The sequence below is a fragment of the Paramormyrops kingsleyae genome, chromosome 7 (genome assembly GCF_048594095.1).
Source record: "Paramormyrops kingsleyae isolate MSU_618 chromosome 7, PKINGS_0.4, whole genome shotgun sequence".
In the NCBI taxonomy this organism is placed as follows: domain Eukaryota; kingdom Metazoa; phylum Chordata; class Actinopteri; order Osteoglossiformes; family Mormyridae; genus Paramormyrops; species Paramormyrops kingsleyae.
In genome coordinates, this window is record NC_132803.1 from 20,343,985 (window position 1) to 20,363,222 (window position 19,238).

Genomic DNA, 19,238 nt, shown 5'->3' on the forward strand with positions numbered 1-19,238 from the left:
CAAGACCTTCTCAAATACCCTGAAGAAGAGACGGCGCACATACCGGGGACTGTGTTTTGGAGAAGTTGACGTGGGCATACAGTAGCACAGCAATGTCTTTGTGTCCAGCTTCGAGGGCTATCGAAAGGGCATTACTCCCATCCTGGATACGCGAGGACACAGAAATCAGTTACCTTACAGCTAAAGCCTCTGAGTATGAATCGGCAGAGGTGGAAGTCGTTATGTCAGCCTCTAGGAAACTCACGTTGTCGCTGAGTGTGGCGTCACAGCCGGGCTGGGCCAGCAGGAGCTTGACGATCTCGGCGTGGCCGTGCTCACTGGCACACATGAGCGCCGTGGAGCCCTCGTCGTCCTGAATGTTGACGTTGGCCCCGCACACCAGCAGGGCTTTCACCATGTCCATCCTCCCGTGACTGACGGCTAGCATGAGCCCCGTCTGGCCAGCCTGGGGACCGAGGGCATAGGGGTCAGCCATAAGTCAAGCCACCCTCATGCAGCATTCACTCAGGTACTTGTATTGAGAATAAATAAAATGTGCTCAAAACCAAATTCCATTATCTACAATTTATGCTTATGAATCCAGTGTATTCTGGGAAATTGATGAATGTAAAATAATTGGCATCAAGGCAAAACGGAGATTAGCATGTATCCCATCAGTATCTATTATGCAAACTACTAATAGCATATGAAAGGTACAGAAGAGGCCAAACCTGAGTTTCACCATGTCAGCAGGGGGCATTTTTAAATTACATTTAATTTTTGGTTATTTTCATAGCCCATGAAAACTGCAAAAAAAAGCATCTTAGATTTTCCTTTTTTTTTTGAAAATCAATAGAACTGCATTTTTCACAATTTAGTCATTTAAAAATCAGCCCCTCTCAAGAAAGCTGAAGTTTTTAAAAAATGTATTTGAATGATTACACTGGCCAATTCAAATTATTATTATTAATTATTATTATTAGTAGTATACATTTAATTTATAAAGCACTTTTCATGTGCCTACATAAAGATAAGATGAACGATCTTTTGCCTAGGTCTACAGTAAAGAGTCACAAAAGCGAAAATGTTTCCTCATCTAGAGAAAAACTTAGGGAAAGTTCTTCAGAAAATAACAATCAGATCTCACGCTAACCTGACTGGCTTTAGCGTTGACATCCCCCTTGCTGAACAGCTCCTCCACAACCCTCATATCCTTCTCAGCTTCCACTGCTGCAAGAGCAGCAAGCATGATGGGCGTGTAGCCAGCCTTGTTCTGCTGATCAACATTGCAAATATCTGCAACAATAAAGTCAGGGACGTGAGCAGTCCTCCAAGGCCAGCCTGGCGGGGTAGAGAGGACTCGAGAGCAGACACTGGTGAGGGAGGAGGGCACTATACATGCAAGCTTATTCAAGCAAGTTCCTGCTGAAGAGGAGGAAATCCAGCTTCAAAAGCAGGGGGAAGCCAGAGACTCTGGATATGTAGTGATGAACAATGCACACAAAGGCCAACCCCTTCCGGCACAATGGACCAAGGGCTAAGCTATGAGCACGGAGGGCCGGAGAGGCTCGGCAAACAAAAGCACAAAACAATGGGCACCTCCCTGCCCTCACATCACATTCTAAGTCGTATTCATTGCACATCACTTTTCCCGGGCTGGAATTTGAAGATGGTCGACATGGAACCGTCGCATTCGAGAGCAGATTATCAGATTTCTATGCAACTGCAAAGGTTGAGTGTGTGCAGATTAATTAGCTTAATCTACCATCTCATATTTGAAGAAGAGTGGAAAGCGCCACGAATAATTTAGAAAGAAAATACAAAAGCTGAACTGTTCAATGGTACTTTCACATGGTACTTCTATCGAAAGTGACTTAGAGTTGGGGGAAGGGTTACAATTTATGCCTGCCCCCTGGGATTCAAACCCATAACTTCTGCAGTGTCAGCAAACGCCTGCCATACATAGCTACAGGAGCAATGTTAGCTGCTCGCATAATGTTGAGTAATGCTAAAGCTTGACATTATAATTTCATATATCATAGCATTGTAAATGACTGTCAAGACAGTGAACTGCGACTGCATCTTAAGAAGGACAAGGCAGACCGCACCTGCATCCAGTAGCCTCTTGACAATATCAAAATTAGAGTGGGACACACTGTAGTGGAGAGCAGTGTTGCCATTGCCGTCAGCCATGTTGACAATGTGCTTCAGCACTGCAGGGGACACGGCTCTGAATGCTGACAGGTAGTCTTCCACCATGGCTGGAACTGCAGACTTCTGACTGGACACTCTGAACCACTCGTGCTGCAGTGTGCTCAGGCACGCCCTCTGTGGGAGAGATCCGGCACTGGATTTCAGCAAACGCCTCCATCAGAACAAATGGCACTTATTTTATCTGATAAAACAGCAATCATTATGTAGTAATTGAAAAAGATATGGCCCTGCCCCAGTTCCCTGTTCACATAAAAATAAATGAATGAATGAATGAAACAAGCAAAACAAGAGGCGATTTAAAAAAAAGAAAAATAAACATCTTCAGAAAGCTGGTTCATCTTCAGAAAGCTGGTTCCAGTAGTCGGGCCTCCTGCCAGTACATTGTTGGGCATGTCTAGAAAATCTGGCACGAAGACCCACTATTTTTGTGGGTCAGTTAAATTTATAGCAAAACATATAAAAGCAAAATGGTTCTTGTCATTCTGGACCACAGTGACCAAGATACTGCCTCTTAATCACTTAAAATGAGTGTAAAATCAAGCAAGAAACAAAACATTAAATCACAGAAAATACAAACATTCTCAGAAAGTGCTGCAGTTTTAGGGCAGCAATTACTCAACAATGTATACTTCATATTTTGAACCTCATAAAAATGAACCGGATAATTATAGAAAAATACTGAGCTAGCGCGTAATACAATGATTTATCCAAATCAGACATTTTTTTTTGTTTGTTTCACGAGACAAATAAAAATATCCTACAGTGTAATTTCAAAAAAAGGGCAGAAAATAGATACAGTGATGCCTGTGGTTCATGAACACAGTGGTCTACGAACAATTTGGTTCATGACCAAAAATTTCATGAAAAAAATGCATTGGTTCGTGTGCAAAATTTGACTGACGAACAGATTCCTCGGCCAGATTCCTTTTTATATACTAGTGTAGCACCGGCGGGGCACATGTCCCAGCATGCCCTGCGTGCAATTGTAAGTAGCAGGACCACAACAGGCACCCAACGAGCACCGAACCCAAATACACAGACGGGAAACACAAGGTTGTAAGATATGTGAGATGCACACGGTGGTGGACTGGGTACACACAAGACACGGGCAAACACACCCGTAACAATAGAAAAATGCAACCATTAAAATGAACAACAACAATACAAGGGTTAAGGACTGCTAATAAAGAGCGTGATTTCCCCGGCAAGCAAGTCTCCATGTCTCTCTCTCTGCTCCCACGATGCATCGGTCCACCCATTGCCATACTATATTGTGTTTGTCTTTAGAGTTTTTACTATAAAAACCAGAAAATTAATTAAAAATTATTATTTCATAGGCTTTCAATGCTTTCTTATGGGAAAAATTGCCTTGGTTTGCGTACAAATTGGTTCACGACCACTTTCCTGGAACGAATTGTGTTCGTGAACCGCAGGCACCACTGCACTTTAAAACGGCATCATTCTATTTCTAACGCCCGGTCTGAGAATTCTCACCATGTCTTTGCCGACTAGAGCCTTGGAGTCATTCAGATGGTTCTTCATTAGATGGCATGCTGTCACCATTTTCTCACTTAACTCGTACCTGACAGAATATACAGATTTTCTTTCATTAGTTCGCAGTAGGGCAGGAAAAAGAACTAATGTCATAGAGGCTGTAACTGTACTTCTGTCAACATGAATTAAGGTGAGAACTTAAGATTCACATACCTCTCCCTAAATTCCGCCTTTTCTGGATTCCTCTCTGCTCGCCCTTCCACGGCTCCCTTGTTACAGAATTCCTCTGCTCTACTCCCATCCTCACTCCCCTCCTTCCCACCGAACACCTGTTGCTCGCTCCCAGATTCCTCCGAGCTGCTGTCCTCCGAGCTGGAGTCATCGCTCGACGTTGTCTCATACCTGTAAGCGGGACACTTCAGAATGAGGCTGGACAATATCGCATCACAATAATCGTGATTATATGGCACGCAATAATCACCAGGGCTTTAGACAGCTTTAATAATCTGTATAAATTTGATGAATCCTTGTGTTTAGTAAATTGGGTTAGGGGAGCAGTCCACATACTACGGTTTTGGTAAATCATGGAAGCGATAAGCACTGAAGTGGCAGTGAAGAAAGGAACAGCTCAGCAGCCACAACACCTTTTGAAAGAGGAGATCTTGCAGATAAACAAGGTAAAAAGACATCAATGGTGTGGTGGTACTTCTTGCAGTTTAAAATTTGACACGTTTACTAAAACATAAGGATACGCTGAATTTATACAGATTACTAACTTTGGTTCACCTCTCATAAATTTTTTAGGTGCACTACTAATCTGCTTATCAGATTGTGGGAGTAAGTAAACGTCCGTATAGTACTGAAAAGCTGGCATCCGGAGAAGTGTTTACACTCATCATCTAAAGTCCTAGTAACTATTCGCATGGGCCATATAATCATGATGTGATATCGTGCAGCCCTACTCCTGAACTCTTCTGAACCATGACTGACAGAACCACAAATCATCTGCATTTGCTAATTTGCCTAAAAAGAGTATGCACTGTATTGTTGCATATTAAAATGTTACAGTCTGAAGTAAACAAGCACCGGTCTTGGTTTCATCGAGGAATTGACTTTATTTTGACTCGGTCTTGTCTCTGTGTCGGACATAGAGGACTCAAGGTTTTATTTCAAGACCAGTCAAGATCACTCATCAAAATGCCTCAATATTTATGTTTTGATTGCTATAGCAAGTTTAACACATTAATACTGTATAAAATTGTTTCACCTTGATTCTCCATTAACAAAAAGTCTTTCCGTTAGCACTTTCATACATTCTGCACTCAATTATGATTCCTAGCGGATGCCAAGGATTACCCAAAAAACTTGAAGCCTGCGCAAAATTTTGCTTGTAGTACTGTTTTAAGTGATTTAAGTGAATGTTGAATAAATATGTTTAATATAAATATAACAAACAATATAAGGTTTTGTGTGGGTGCTATTGTAGGAACGTGATGAGCAATAATAAGACCAAACCTACGGTGAAAAAGGACACCACAAGTCTGAATGTCTGATGAAGGGCTTGGGCCTGAAACATCACATAAGGTAGCAAAATTCTAAAAAGAATTGGGAGCATCATCTGATGTACAGAATCCATCCTTTTCACTGACTATTTCCTTTGTCCAGTACCCAGAGTTTATCATTTGGATGTGCATGCATTGCGTGGGTTCTTACACTGAGACAAACCTACGCCCTAGCGTCATGCAGTAGTAATACCTCTGCTTTACCTATCCAGAAGTATTTATATTGAGATTTAAACAAAAAACATGTCCATGGTTCAAACTATACTGTGACACAAATTTTAGGCCATACTGCCTAGCCCCAAGATGGTGCCTATGCTCCACATTTTATAGTGTGTTATGTCATGTAGATTCAAGCATTAGTCTGTTTCTGATCTTGTCTCGGTCTCACCCTGCCTTGGTCTTGGTCTTGTCTCAGTCTCAATACACTCTGGTCTCGGTTTAGGTGATCTTGACTATATCACTACTATGATATCAAAACTTCAATACTCACCCTCCATTGACACCTACAAACTGCAGGTTCTTTTTTGTGCCGTTGGCTCCCTGACCGCTGTCTTTCTTTTTCATGATTGACTTGAGAGTGTTCTGGCTGCCAGGCTGTCCTGGAATATTACAGTAGAAGTTCAGTCTAGGATCTACAGAGCTTTCAGCACCAAATGTGCCCAAAGGCCAATTAAATCCAATGCAGTGTCTCTGGGCCACTTAACAGGAACAGTGATCATTGATCAACAAAAAATAACAACTGTAAATGAGCCGGATTTAGCACTATAGGCTAATTTTCATCTGTTGTCCCTGGCCAGTTCTTAAAATAGCAACCAAGAATTAGAGTAAGATAGCTTATATATACAAATGAAATACACACAGACTAATACCCAAACCTGCACAATGTGTGCACACACACACACACACACACACACAAAAACAGATTGATAAAGAACATATAATACAGATAACAAAAAGGCAGCAGAACAGGTTGGTAAGCAAAAAAAATCTATTTTTGGGGAAAAAGATAAATGTATTATAAATGCATGGCAATTTTATGTTTACTTCTTCTATTCCCTCAAAACCATAGTTTAATATTATATAATGTATTGTAACTGCAGTAAAGCTAGCAATGTGTTATAATATGATGGTATACATTACAGAATTCAGTTCTCTGAAGAACTGCTAAGGAAACAAATTCAATAAGCTGCAAGAAAATGTTTAGAATTGCTGGTATTAACTATTGTTTTTGTTTATCGAAAAGGTCCTTAAGGGTCTCAGGTTTCGTTTGAACTGAAACAAAAGGTTATTCTTTGAAAGATGTAGACCACGGCCCTTCAACTGACAAAGATGTAGACCACGGCCCTTCAACTGAACACTCTCCTGTCTTTGGAAACTATTTTAGACCACATCAACCACAGACCAAAAATTCTCTGTGGGATAAGACGCTTCCAAAACCGAGGACTCTCTAAAATATTTTAAATACAGGGTTTCCTTTGCCAATACTATGCTGAAAAACATTCTCTTCGTCTCTGCAATGCAAGTCAATAGTACAAATGCGCAAAACTGCTAGCTCCACCCTCTGTAGGTGATCTATTTCTGCTGATTTAACTGAAAACCTAGGTCTGAAACCTGAACGAAGGTCACTCATTTCACATTGGACCCATGTGCTGACATACGCACATACAGCATAAGTACAGATAAGGGCAGCTGAGCCGGCCGGCGCGTACCATGCAGGGCTGAGGACATCTGCTGGTCCATCAGGCTCTTCTGGGTGGACGAACTCTGCTGGTGTGTGGAAAGTCTAGGACAAACTGAAGATGACTGGGACAGTATTGCTTCTACATGGGTCACCTCTGTCTTCCTCTCGGCCAGCTGACCCATATCTGATCCAGACAAAGTGAGAAAGACAGACAGACATGAAAATTCAAAATTAAAAGACACTGCAGACAGATTCAGACAACAGTCGCAGGAAAACAATTTAAAGCAAACAATCTATTGTGTGTAGCAAGTCTGGGAAAAGTGAAGTGTGGTTTGCTCTGTGACAAACACAAAATACAAGTTAAAAACAATTGTGATTATTTTGGAATATATTATTTTTGTTAATAGTGCCCTTACTTATCATAACTAAATTTTGCCATAATTTAATACTGCAATGCACTGCTTATAACAACAGAACATACATAAAATTAAACCAAAATGACTCAGAATGTTACATTTTAGCAGCCAAAAGGTAATACATCAAAAAATGTGCATACAAAGAAGGTTTATTACAATAAAGGTATGTTCTGTTTCTGAGCTACTAATTACACTAGCGTGATCCTTTAAACTCTCACTTAAGAAGTTAAACCATTTGTTTTATGTTCAGAAACTGCTCCTTATATTAGGAAACAATTTTACAATATTACTTTATCAACTCTGCACATGCAGAACCTCATGTGAGAAACTATGCATAATAAAATAATTTTCAGTTTTCAAGTTTAAGTACTGCATCTCATATTAAATGTGATACATTTAATAAGAACATAAATTTACAAATGAGAGGAGGCCATTCGGCCCATCAAGCTCGTTTGGGAAGAACTTAACTAATAGCTCAGAGTTATTAAAATCTTATCTAGCTCTGATTTAAAGGAACCCAGGGTTTTAGCTTGTGCTACACTAGCAGGAAGACTATTCCATACTCCAGCTACACATTGTGTAAAGAAGTGCTTCCTCAAATTCATTTTTAAATGGATGGTTACACAAGTTTTAAAATTGAATGGTTACACAAGCTAGACAGACATGACCCACTCCACTTATATCAATCAACCATCACTGATTTTTTTTTCTTTCATGAATGATTTAATTATATCAAACCATACTGGAAAAATGTTGCATAAAATTGGAACATACTCTGTTCAAACAAGGGGTATAGCCTGACATTAACCTGATCCTTCCATATTCAGCACACTTCTCTTTTCATAAAAAAAAAACAAAACACATTATTCAAATATGACATTACACCCCACTCTGTACATTCTCCCTATTAAAATCAACAGTATGTAGATATTAATCACACACACACACACACACACACACACACACACAGCTCAGAAGCTACAAATCCAGACCAAGATTTTGCTTCTACCAGCCAGTTAAATTCTCTGTAACTGTGGTTCTTTATGGCCAGCTGGTAGAAACAAAACCTTGGTACCCGACCTGAAATGTCCAACACTGCATGTAGGTCTGTAATGTTTATGGAAATTATCCATTCATTTCTATGTTCAAAATCTTAATCCGAACAATGACCTTAACCCCTACCCATCCATAACTTCAACCATAAGTAACCAAACAAAATGCAAGACTTTTGGTATTTTTAGTTTTTTGATTGCAGTCACAGATTTGTATTAAAATGAGTTTCCCCTTGTGGGAGCCAAAAAGGTCGTCCCCACAACATCAAAATAACAGGTTTTTATCACACTGTGGGGACATTTGGTCCCCACAATTTAATAAATACATACATACATACACACACACTTTTTATTTTTGATTTTCTCACAGATTATTGTTTAACTTCATAGCTGTAAAACAGAGAATTCAAGATCAGAGTTAAAATTCTAGCCAAAATTATGCAGCACACAGTTATTTACTCATTTAACACAATTTGTTGACCCCAAAAATAAATAAGGTAATTGTTGGGACCTCTCCAAGGGTCTAAGAATTTTTCAGGATCAGAAATGACTAGTTTTGACCTGTCAAATACAATCAGGACAGAGACCAAAGACACAACATTAGAAGCTCCCCTCAGCTCCCAGCAAGGGGCTGGACACCCACCCAGGCCAAAAAGACATTTGAACAGCAGCCATTATTTCAGGGCATGGCGATTACATTAACATGTTAATGTGCCGCTTTCAATATTTTATACTACTGCTAGTTATACTTCACCTTGAGGAAACTACACCAAATGGGAAACTGTACTTATAAACTTTAATGAATGGTCATCTTTTTCCGTTTGTTTGCCATTAAGTTTAGACTCAATGACCAGGATTAAGATTATTTTTTTTTTATGAGATTATGAATTACCTAACATGGGTTTTAGTAGTGATTTTATATTATATAATACCATGCATTTGTATGTGAGGGCACATTCAGAAGCATTTCCCCACCTGAGACAGTTCCTGCAGCACCAGAACACAGCTTCAAGATGTCCTCTGAGCTGGCGTACTTCATCACAGTGTTTATGGATGACAAGGTACTGACCAGCTGGTTGTTGATGGAGCCAATCTGGGTGTGAGGCTGCCCAAAGGCATCTGCCAGCTCACTGTAGTTTTCAGCTAGGAGCATCTGTTGCTCCTGCAGCAGCTTCTGCACCCTTTCGATGTAGTGGTCCAGCCCAGCAGCCATTTGGCTCTGACATGCCTGAGACTGCACAGGTTCTGCCACGGTCTCATCTCCTACTCCGATGCTCCTGGTTTTGGTAGAGTTAGGCAGCCAAGAGGGGCCACAAGCAATGTTCCTTGTTCTCAACCCTACCAGAAAGTTGTCGTTTATATTGGCTGTGCCAACCCCAGTGTGTTTGGTCTTAACTGCTGATGGCTTATCCAGAGATGCATCCCCTGTAGTTCCCACAGCAACAGAGCGAGTTTTTAGCAACTTTTCATCTTTCACAAGGCCTTCCCCCACTGACACACTCCTGGTCTCAACTGGAGTTGTGCTGATGCATTTGTCTTGAGTATTGACACTAGTATTAGTGCTGGAGTCTTTGAAAACAGTCCTTTCTGTGTTTGTACATTTAGTTACAGTTTCAACCTCTGTATACGTCTTACGAGAAATAGTCTCAGGTACCACCATGAGTTCAGAGTCAACATGGTGCACTCGGTCAGTGTTTGTGCCAACAGAAACCAGATCTTTCATAGGACAAACCCTCACATCCACAGAACAGTCCCCACAACCAACTGATGTATAATTCTTTGATCGTCCTATTTTGCAAATATTTAGATTGTCTTTGACGTCTTCGATATTGACTCCAATTTCACGAACGCCACCTTCCATTCCTACATTTTGGTTACATATTGCAACGTGTCTGCCGACACACTTATCATAAGCTTGCACCCCTTCCTTCATAAGCCATGAATCCATAGGTGTATCAGGACCTACAGCAACATGCTGCACATCAATCCTGCATGAAACAGCCACAGAACGTGACTGAAAGACACTTCCAGTGCAAGCATCATTGTATTCCACATGATTTCCCACACCTTGATTTTGCATGGTCACTTTAGCTTCCACTGCAGTGCTGTAAACAGATGGTTTAGCCATTGAACCCTTATCAACCTTCTTCCTTGACCCTGCTGCCCGAAGCTCCAGTTTCAACTTTCCCATCTCCATCTCATGTGTGGTTTCCTTCAGCTGGACCTCTAGCCTGTAAATCTTGTCCTTGAGGGCCTCAATAGTCTGATGCTGCATCTCAATTTCCACCTCAGCCTCGGTGGTCATGCCAAGCATAGCTTCAGTCACACTAACTGCCACAGTCCTCGTTTCCACCTCTGTAGCCACACCAGCATCTCGGTGGTGCCGCAGCGACCTGTGATAAACAACAACATCATTCATATTCTCATTGGGACCTGAAGCAACAGACCTGTACTCTCGAGTCTGCGTCTTCTCCACTGGGGTTTGCGTGAGTCTGGGTTGTTCGTCTGGGAGGGTGTCGTGAATATTTTTTCCCAGCTCCAGCATGTCTGCTGTCAGCTGCCTGAATTCCTCCAGTCTTTGGCAGCCCTGTTTAGTGTTGTCCAGCTCATCTTCAGAATCTATGTGCAGTTCTGTCCCCTTTCCAACCTGGGAGAGCTCATTGAAATGGTCTGCACTCCCAACACTGTAAGACCGCTTTCGGAACCCAGTGCTTCCTGGAAACTGACTGGAAGGTTTTTGGTTCTTTATTTGTAAGGAGAGTTGCCTTTTTTCTTCTTGCAAGACTGAGATCTTGACCTGCAGGATAGGAATCGTTTTGACTTGTTCCTCCAGTTCCTTTAGCTTCTTAAGTGCCACGACCATCTGTTCCCGGATGTGCTGCAGGTGCATAGGGCTGACACTAGTGACAGGGGTGGTCATCCCTGAGCTCAAAGGGCTATGGCGCATAGAGCTACCCATCAAGGTGTTGAAGTTAAGGCTGTAGTCCCCATTAGGTTGGTATCCATTGTGTATGACTTGATTCTGACCACTTGACCCCGGGAATGAAGACAGGGAGCTGGTGGAACCCAACCCCCCGAAGCTGGCCAGCCTCCTGCGGGGAGGTTCCTTGAAAACCGGCTCATGAAGCAGCCGCTCCTGCTCTAGCCGCCACCGTGTCTCCATCAATGTTTTCTCAACACGTGGATTGTACCTGGGTGAAGCCGGGGAGGGTGGAGGCAGTAGCTTGCCTTCGTGGCTGGCCAGGAAGGCTGAAGGGACCTCAGAAGTGCCTATGGTTCTGGCATGAGAACCAGGGGTCTGTTTTTGGGCTGTGAAGAATGGAGATTGCTTGCTTTCATCGCTGCTTGAGGACGACAGCGATTCAGTTGAGGTCCATTCAGACTGCCCGCTGCTGCTCCGTGGAGCTGCTCTAGGCCGGGCCACTTTGGGTTTTCTCTGGATGTTTAGCTTTTTGATGGTGTTACCTCTCTCAATGTCATCTACATACTTGAGGAAGTCTAAATCTAGCTGATAACCATAAGGCGTTTCCAAGTAGTAGGGTACCACCAGCTCATCTTCAACACGTGCAACACCTTCTCCTTTTTCTGTAAAAGGAGAGAAAAAAAGGTTTATATTATTAATTTTGTATAAAATGAGGTTCTAAAAAATATGTAATAAAATATGTGAAACCAGATTAAATCAGGAAATCATGGGCACATAAGAGATTGTCTTTTTGCCAGCACAAAAAAGAAACATCATTTCATCACACACATACTTTTGCTATGAATTTACAAATTATTTAACAGTAATACATAAATTACAAATGCTTAAAGAATTAACATTAGAACCAATATTCGATCCCTAAAATTTCACATCTAGTGAATGAGACAGAATAAAAAAGAAGTACATAGAAGTATATGTAGAAGATTTCAGAAATATGATAATTTGTCATGGATTAAACAGGGGAAAGGCAGTTTTCAAAGGGCTACAATATTATGTATATTCAATCACTAACCCAGAAACTATAACAGAACGTGTAGAGTACATTACAGAAACATCTCGTTACCGGTGCTGATTTGGCTCAAGTCAAACATTGCACAATATTCTCTGTAACTCCATAGTAGAAAGGTTAATTTTGGGGAGATGGAAAGAAAAGGGTTAGATGAGAAAGCAAATATATAACAGACACAGTACAAATAAAGGACAAACCGTAAAACAAAACGTTGCAGTTAGCTTGGAGCGCAGCTTCTAAAAGTGTGAAGTTTTGCCACATACTACATTTGTCACCTAAGGCAGAATTTCACAACTATGTTACGTTCACTCCCTGCACGTCAGGCGGCTCTCTGAAGCGAAACAAAACATACATTTAAGGAGCAGCATAAAGCACCGATTCATGTTAAGTCTGGAGCTTCTTACTGAAACCAGTTGCTAAAAATGGATAGAGATCTACTTCAGTTCGTCTCACACGGCACATTACTGTTCAGCCAGAGCCTTTATTCAGCGGAGTAGAAGTAAAAAGAAAGCAGTTTAGGTAACTAAAATCCCTGTGATTCCTCAGGCCCTACTCACCCCCAGCTTTAACAGCAGTCCTCCGCTTCACTCATGCTGCCTGTACGGAGACCTGCATTCTTGTGGTGAGAATACAAGCCCACTGCTATTGCTGCACTGTGCTCCACTGAGCCCTGCTGCGGCCTCCTCTACCCATAAGGGGAAAAAAATCCACTATTGGCGTAAACTTAGCTAAGCATACCGTGGGCTATCATTGGCTGAGTAAGCCATCCAATCACATTCCTCCTTCCATCAGTTCCTCCTGTACTCTACACTGGACCTTTCTCTGCTCTTACTGGTAACCATCCTGCTTTGAAGTCTCAGGAAAAAGAAAAAACCATACAAGAACAATAAACATGCATTTAATGCATTTATAAACAAGTCTAAATATAACAGAAAATCAAAAAATCATGTTCTCCCAGATTCAGATTATCAAAACAAAGATACTTATATAACGGCCCTGCAATCTTTTCACTTTGCAATGAAGCGTGCAAAATCACAATCTACCTGGAAAAAATAAAATAAAACAGAGCGAGTGAATTATATTTCAGTCAGCATTCACCAAGGCTGCATTTTCTGATTCTAACATCTGTGTGACCAGAACAATCAAACTGTTGTAATCAGGAAAACATGCTCTGTGTTCAGCAACAGTGACGTAAAATCAAAGGTTTCTGTGTCTAACTGCAACACCATAGCACACAATAAAACTGTGCTCAGAGCCTGAGAGCGCACACTGGACATTAGGGAAATAAGTGCCTATTTGTGTCACTGCTATGAAGAGAGATTTTGTTTAGCTGACAAACAGCCGGCTGCCCTCCTTGCCACCTCCCCCTTCCTAAGAATACCTGCACCTCCCCCCACTGGCACTGGTCACTTTACCTTATTATTAGTCTATTTATTGTCAGTTAACTGACACTATTTATTCCACTGTCATGGCTGTTGCATTATTTACTATTTTACATGCAACTTTCAATGCACTTTGTAGACAAGCCCTTGTGTCCAGCCCTCTGTTTTGTACAGTGAAGCCCTCCTCTTGTCACTCGCCGTCTGCATGTCACTGTGGTCTAGGGGGAGCGTTATTTTGTGCTACCATATACCTGTATATGGATGATATGACTAATTATTTGACTAACTACAAGTACAGATAGTGAAAGTATATGGGAAAATGAAATTAAAATTACGTTATTAGCAGTTATTACATTATTGGCCGCTACAAGGCATAATATCGCCATGTAGGTTCATAGAGTAAAAGGAGCTGCTGCTTTTAATTAGCTGTAAACGCTAACCACAGAAAATATTTGGGTGGCCACATAATATAACCATACATTACTGAAATTTAATTTTGACAGTTCATGCAGTCTACGAAATGTTAAGAGTGGTGATAATACTGTAGTATTTGTAATTAACCATGCCAATCAAGAAAACTGCAAAAGTTTGAAAAACAAAAGACCTCTTGCTTAACAACAATGTCTCTCTAATGGCTCAGCAGAAGAATCACCACTGATCTCCATAATCACTCTCATGGGTGGTTTGGTCAGCTTTTGACTTGGACTTGGTGTTCTGTGACAAATTAAACACTGCATACAAACATATTACCGCTGTGGCCTGCTGCACTTACAATTAGAGAAGCAACCAACCAGATCTTCAGAATAACAAACAGATGATCATTTTCAGCCATACCACCTACTTAGCTGGTGCTTAATATCAGAACAAAAGGTCATTTTGAATCAGATTTTTATTTATGTGTAGGACAGACCGGGGACAGTTTTTGAATGGCCTTTTAACACTCTTAAATAACTTGCCCCGACTCTGCATCCCTCTACTGCTGAAAGCCTAAGGCTTCTAGCAACAGCCATAACATATCACAGTAAAAATACACTGATTAATAGGTAAATAGACACCAGATTCGATTCAACAGTTGTCTATAATCTCCCCTTTGTTTTATTTAGTCATTGCGGTAATCAAATGCAAAGAAGTTACAGTGCTATGTAACAAACAGTATATCAGATAAGTGAATTAACTAGCCAACTAAGTACCAGGATTCAAGGGGTATTTCAGAATGATATATCCACCCCCCCCCCCCCCCCCCCCCGCGGCACCAGAAACCAATCTGATTACAAGAAAAAAAAAAGGGGGGGTGTCATTTTGCCTGGTTATATGGTTATATAGTCAGGTTTTTCATGTCATGATACTACAACAACATAAATAACTATGGACATTACATCTCAGATATTACATATTCATCCTGCTGTGTGATTTTGTGTATGAACCAAACAAATGCACCAGTTGTATTTCAAAATAGTAAACAATATTTAAGAAGGGAGAAAGAAAAATCTTTTTTGGGGAGGGGGTAAGAATTAAGATTTAGCCACTCACAGTAGCTAACATCCATGCAAACATCTTTAAATGATAAATATTCTAAAATTAAAAACTATACTATTACAACGTCATGGCATCTTACCTGATTCTTAGAGTTAGTTTGTCGACCTAACAAAGTGATAAAATGGCCTGAACCTTTAAGAAGCACAGCAGAGAGGCCCTGGTTCTTATGAGGTTAACTGGAGCCTGAAGGAGGAATCAGGAGTTTACAGTAGCGCCCCTGAGAACGACTCTCTCCGCACATCCTGACACATCAGCACGCTACAGAGCTCCCGTCCGCTGGGAGGGCTCTCACGCGCCCCTGGAATTTCCTGACCCAACCCGGAGAAAGCCTGCTTGCCTTTCGGCAGAAGCTTAATCGCTCTCTGCCCCCTGTAAGCGGCTGCAAGGCTGCACTTTACCCATTTGCCTTCGTTAAGTTTTGAACAAAGAACGGTGTGACAACAAGCTTAACGTCTTTTTTTTGTTTTTTCTTTTTTCACTTGAAGGGGAAACAGAGTCTTGCATAAATGGTCCCTATCTAAACAACAGAGTGCAATGGGCTGCCAAAAAAAGAGCAGAAAGCGGGCTGAGCATTACTGTAAGGAGCGCAAAGCAAAACAATTCCTCGTCTAATTAGATGAGTGTGTACACAGAAAAATAACAATTACCTACCGGCTAAAGAGCTACATCATTTCTCGTTTACAGCTCTGTGGTAAATAGGCATCTGGAGAATTAAACCCATGTAGAAACGGCAAACTTAGGGCATTAATAAGAGACTCCATTCTGCTGGAGACCGTCATGTACATACTACCCTTAGTGCTCAAAATTTCAGTGGAAAGACAATTAGATAACCAAAATCAGAATCTGTTTTCCGCTTAACCCAAAAGGGCATGTACTCTTGCTTATTTCTTTTGTTGAACGGCATGTGTACACTTCTTTAAATATAGAGCTCAGCTTAGCTCTGTCCAGTGCACTCACTTTCAATTAATACTTTTGAAAATGCTTGCTAACATAACTTTTAATCAAATTAAAGAAAATGATTACGATAAGCAACAGAATAATGAAATTCACCGAGTCACTAGTAAAGCATACAGTATATTCACTAGTAAACTTTACGGCTGGGCATGAATAGCACCTGGCTGCCACACACACAGAATCACAGTTTCAGCAGCCTGTTTACAGCATGGAGCTCATCTACTAGGAATTTCTGCCAAGACAGTGGTCAGACTTTTTTTCATAATTATTTTAAACCTCCACCCTTCCCCAATACCACAAATGACTCAAAGGTGCACAGGCCTGAGGTGAACTGCACATACCAACTCTGCCTAACTAAAATCTCACAAAAAACCTTTATTCTTGCTGCTACAAAAACCTTAATGAAATGCAGGACAAAGAATAACATTTTATTTCTAACAATAATTTACTGAAAGAGTCTAAGGTGAGTCTTCATTCATGCTGGCCAACAGTCAGGACTTTGTCCTCAAAATAGGTTGCTTGCAAGTTGCCCAACTATTCTAGTCACAAAGTGTGTTTGTGGAAAGAATGACCTTTATGCTTGCAGAGTTAGAAATTGTAAAAATAAACATGGTAATTACTGACTCGGGCTCTGAAAGCTGTCACTCTTGACATGGCAAACTGTTTGCCACAATAGTTTTCTACAAGGAATAATTGGTACCTAATTAGTAATTTAGTATTAGTAATTTAATTTTCAGAAGGTAAAACTACATCGTTTCCTCTTGTCCAGACTATGATTACAGAATGAGCTAACATTCTTTGTGGGGAGAGGGAGGACTGCATATTTGTCAACATACTGTGAAATTCCTGAAAACAGAGGTGGGAAGTGTTGAACTTCTATTTGCTCTGCAGAAAGTACGGTATTTGAACATCACGACTTCTACAGGAGTCTGGCTTAGGCAAGAACAGCAAGAAGCTAATAACAGACCGGTACCCTGGATTTCACTGCCATTATCAATCGATCGGTTCCAATACAATTTGATGTGTCTATATGTGATTCTATTACACATTTACACTTGCAAAAATAAGCATTTCAGAAATTTCCAGGTATTAAATAAGTTTTATAATAATCATTGTCATTTCTATTGCACCATAACCTACCTTCAGGGATAATAGAATGAATTTGATACTTCAAAATTTAGTTATAATAAAACAAATAATTTTCTGAGGGAATGTAGGAAAATAGTTTTATAAAAAAAAATACATAAGACTTAAAGAGCTAAACAACACAAGTCAAGGAGTGTGTCCGTTGTAATGCAAAGACAGAAGTAAACTCACAATTAGTAAAATGTCAGAGTGAAAGTATCAGGGTATGTCCAAATGCTAGCTTTGAATCCCCTCAGTATTTTGTGCAGTTACCTGTAACTTCTTTTCTCATTTAGGGCAAGCTCCTTTACGTCCTGTTACCTAGCAACCAGCTGCAGGAGTTTCAGGGCACAGTGCTCTCTTGTCTTAGGTATACAAGTAGGTATGGTTAAAGGTACAAATATCGGGAACAGTGCCACGTTCCAAATGCCATACTGGCATGCTGACAGAATGCGTATGTGCATATGCATGTTTATGAAACATGGAAGCATGTGAGTTCACCCCACTCAAAAATATGGGAAATAATGTGTGTGGAGGGGGGATTTTTAGGTAGCATATCACAGGCTTCTTTGAATAACAGAAGGGCAGTGGGAAAAAAAAGTTGGTCAACCCTGTGGGAACCACACAAATGGCAACAAATTAAGTAATAGCGAATAAATCAATCGCTATGTTAACATGCACACTAAGAAAATCGAATTATTGTGTTAGTCCAAGTAAAACCTGACTTTTAAAATACATGTAAACATGTTAGCCCAACTGAAAATCGCACTAAATTGAATTTCTCAGTCGGACTAAGACACCCAGATAATGCGACTGGAAGATTTATCGCAGCATGTATAGGTGCATTCAGACTCAGCCTGGCCTAGGCACTCTGCACATGCTCCATAGTTTACCCACCTAGGCTTTGACCCAGAAGTAACAGAAGAAGCCGGTACACAGAAGAAGCTTAGAGCATAGCAGAGGTCGTACAGCATGTATGAAATGTACAACGCTGTAAGGCTGTCCAATTCACCGCTCAACTAAAGGGCGCCTTTCCACCGTACCACATACCGTACATGTGGTACTTCAAGAAGGTACCAAAAGTACGGTACTTCAAGGTGTTGGTTTTCCACTGGCATAAAAACTGGTACTTGTGCCGAATGACTCACAACGTGAGGCCGGTATTTCGTGCTGAATTCAAAAAATGGCTGTAGTAGGACTGGATGACGCGCAATATTAATACCAAGATGCACATCCAATTCTTACAATTTGGTACGAATATTATTATAGCAAAAAAAAACCTAAAAAGTTTTGCAATTTCAATGATTATTCATCTTCCAGATTATCTAGAAAATGTTTAAAAATTATTTTAAAGTTTACCTCTGCTGCTTTTGAATGAGCGCTGCATGCATTCTGAGACAATCATAATCATTGTCATCCTTAACTGCAGTTTAAATCACTCAAATTTTCAACAATTACACACATTTAACTACAACAACTTATTTCATAATAATACTTACATTATATAACCTCAACAACTAGTTTAAATGTTATTTTACTTGCAATAATTTAAGTAACTCTACAGATGAAAAAAGATTACCTGACATATTGCCGTTAACGTGTGCCATTTTAGCCATGGGTGCTGCTGACTGAAGTCACTTCCACGTTGACATGCAAAGCAAGCAGTCATGCAAATGCCATGCATCAAGTCTGGATCCCCACCTACTATTTAACCTGCAAGCTATTGGGAACAGGGGGAGAAAAACACACAGGTTAATCATCTGTTATCACACCAAAACACAATTTATATATGGTGTCCATACATAGGCCTACGTGTAATGGGTATCTGGATAACGTATGTTGTTCATATCC

At 40.6% G+C, this 19,238-nt stretch overlaps 1 protein-coding gene across 2 annotated transcripts in view; it reads right to left on the reverse strand.

Annotated features, from left to right (window-relative positions):
* The window catches only part of kank1a (KN motif and ankyrin repeat domains 1a), a 49,344-nt gene that overhangs the window by 2,077 nt on the left and 28,029 nt on the right, over positions 1 to 19,238 (reverse strand). The window contains exons 2-11 of one of the 2 annotated variants that reach the window (XM_023817930.2): positions 18,967 to 19,107; positions 9,374 to 11,983; positions 6,959 to 7,114; positions 5,740 to 5,848; positions 3,901 to 4,089; positions 3,688 to 3,775; positions 2,088 to 2,307; positions 1,133 to 1,275; positions 245 to 445; positions 44 to 142 (exon numbers count right to left, since the gene is read on the reverse strand). In XM_023817930.2, coding sequence (XP_023673698.1) covers positions 44 to 142; positions 245 to 445; positions 1,133 to 1,275; positions 2,088 to 2,307; positions 3,688 to 3,775; positions 3,901 to 4,089; positions 5,740 to 5,848; positions 6,959 to 7,114; positions 9,374 to 11,983; positions 18,967 to 19,003 — 3,852 coding nt within the window. In that variant the 5' untranslated portion in view covers positions 19,004 to 19,107. The remainder of the gene's footprint in view (positions 1 to 43; positions 143 to 244; positions 446 to 1,132; positions 1,276 to 2,087; positions 2,308 to 3,687; positions 3,776 to 3,900; positions 4,090 to 5,739; positions 5,849 to 6,958; positions 7,115 to 9,373; positions 11,984 to 18,966; positions 19,108 to 19,238) is intronic. The other variant, XM_023817932.1, reaches the window with a different exon arrangement.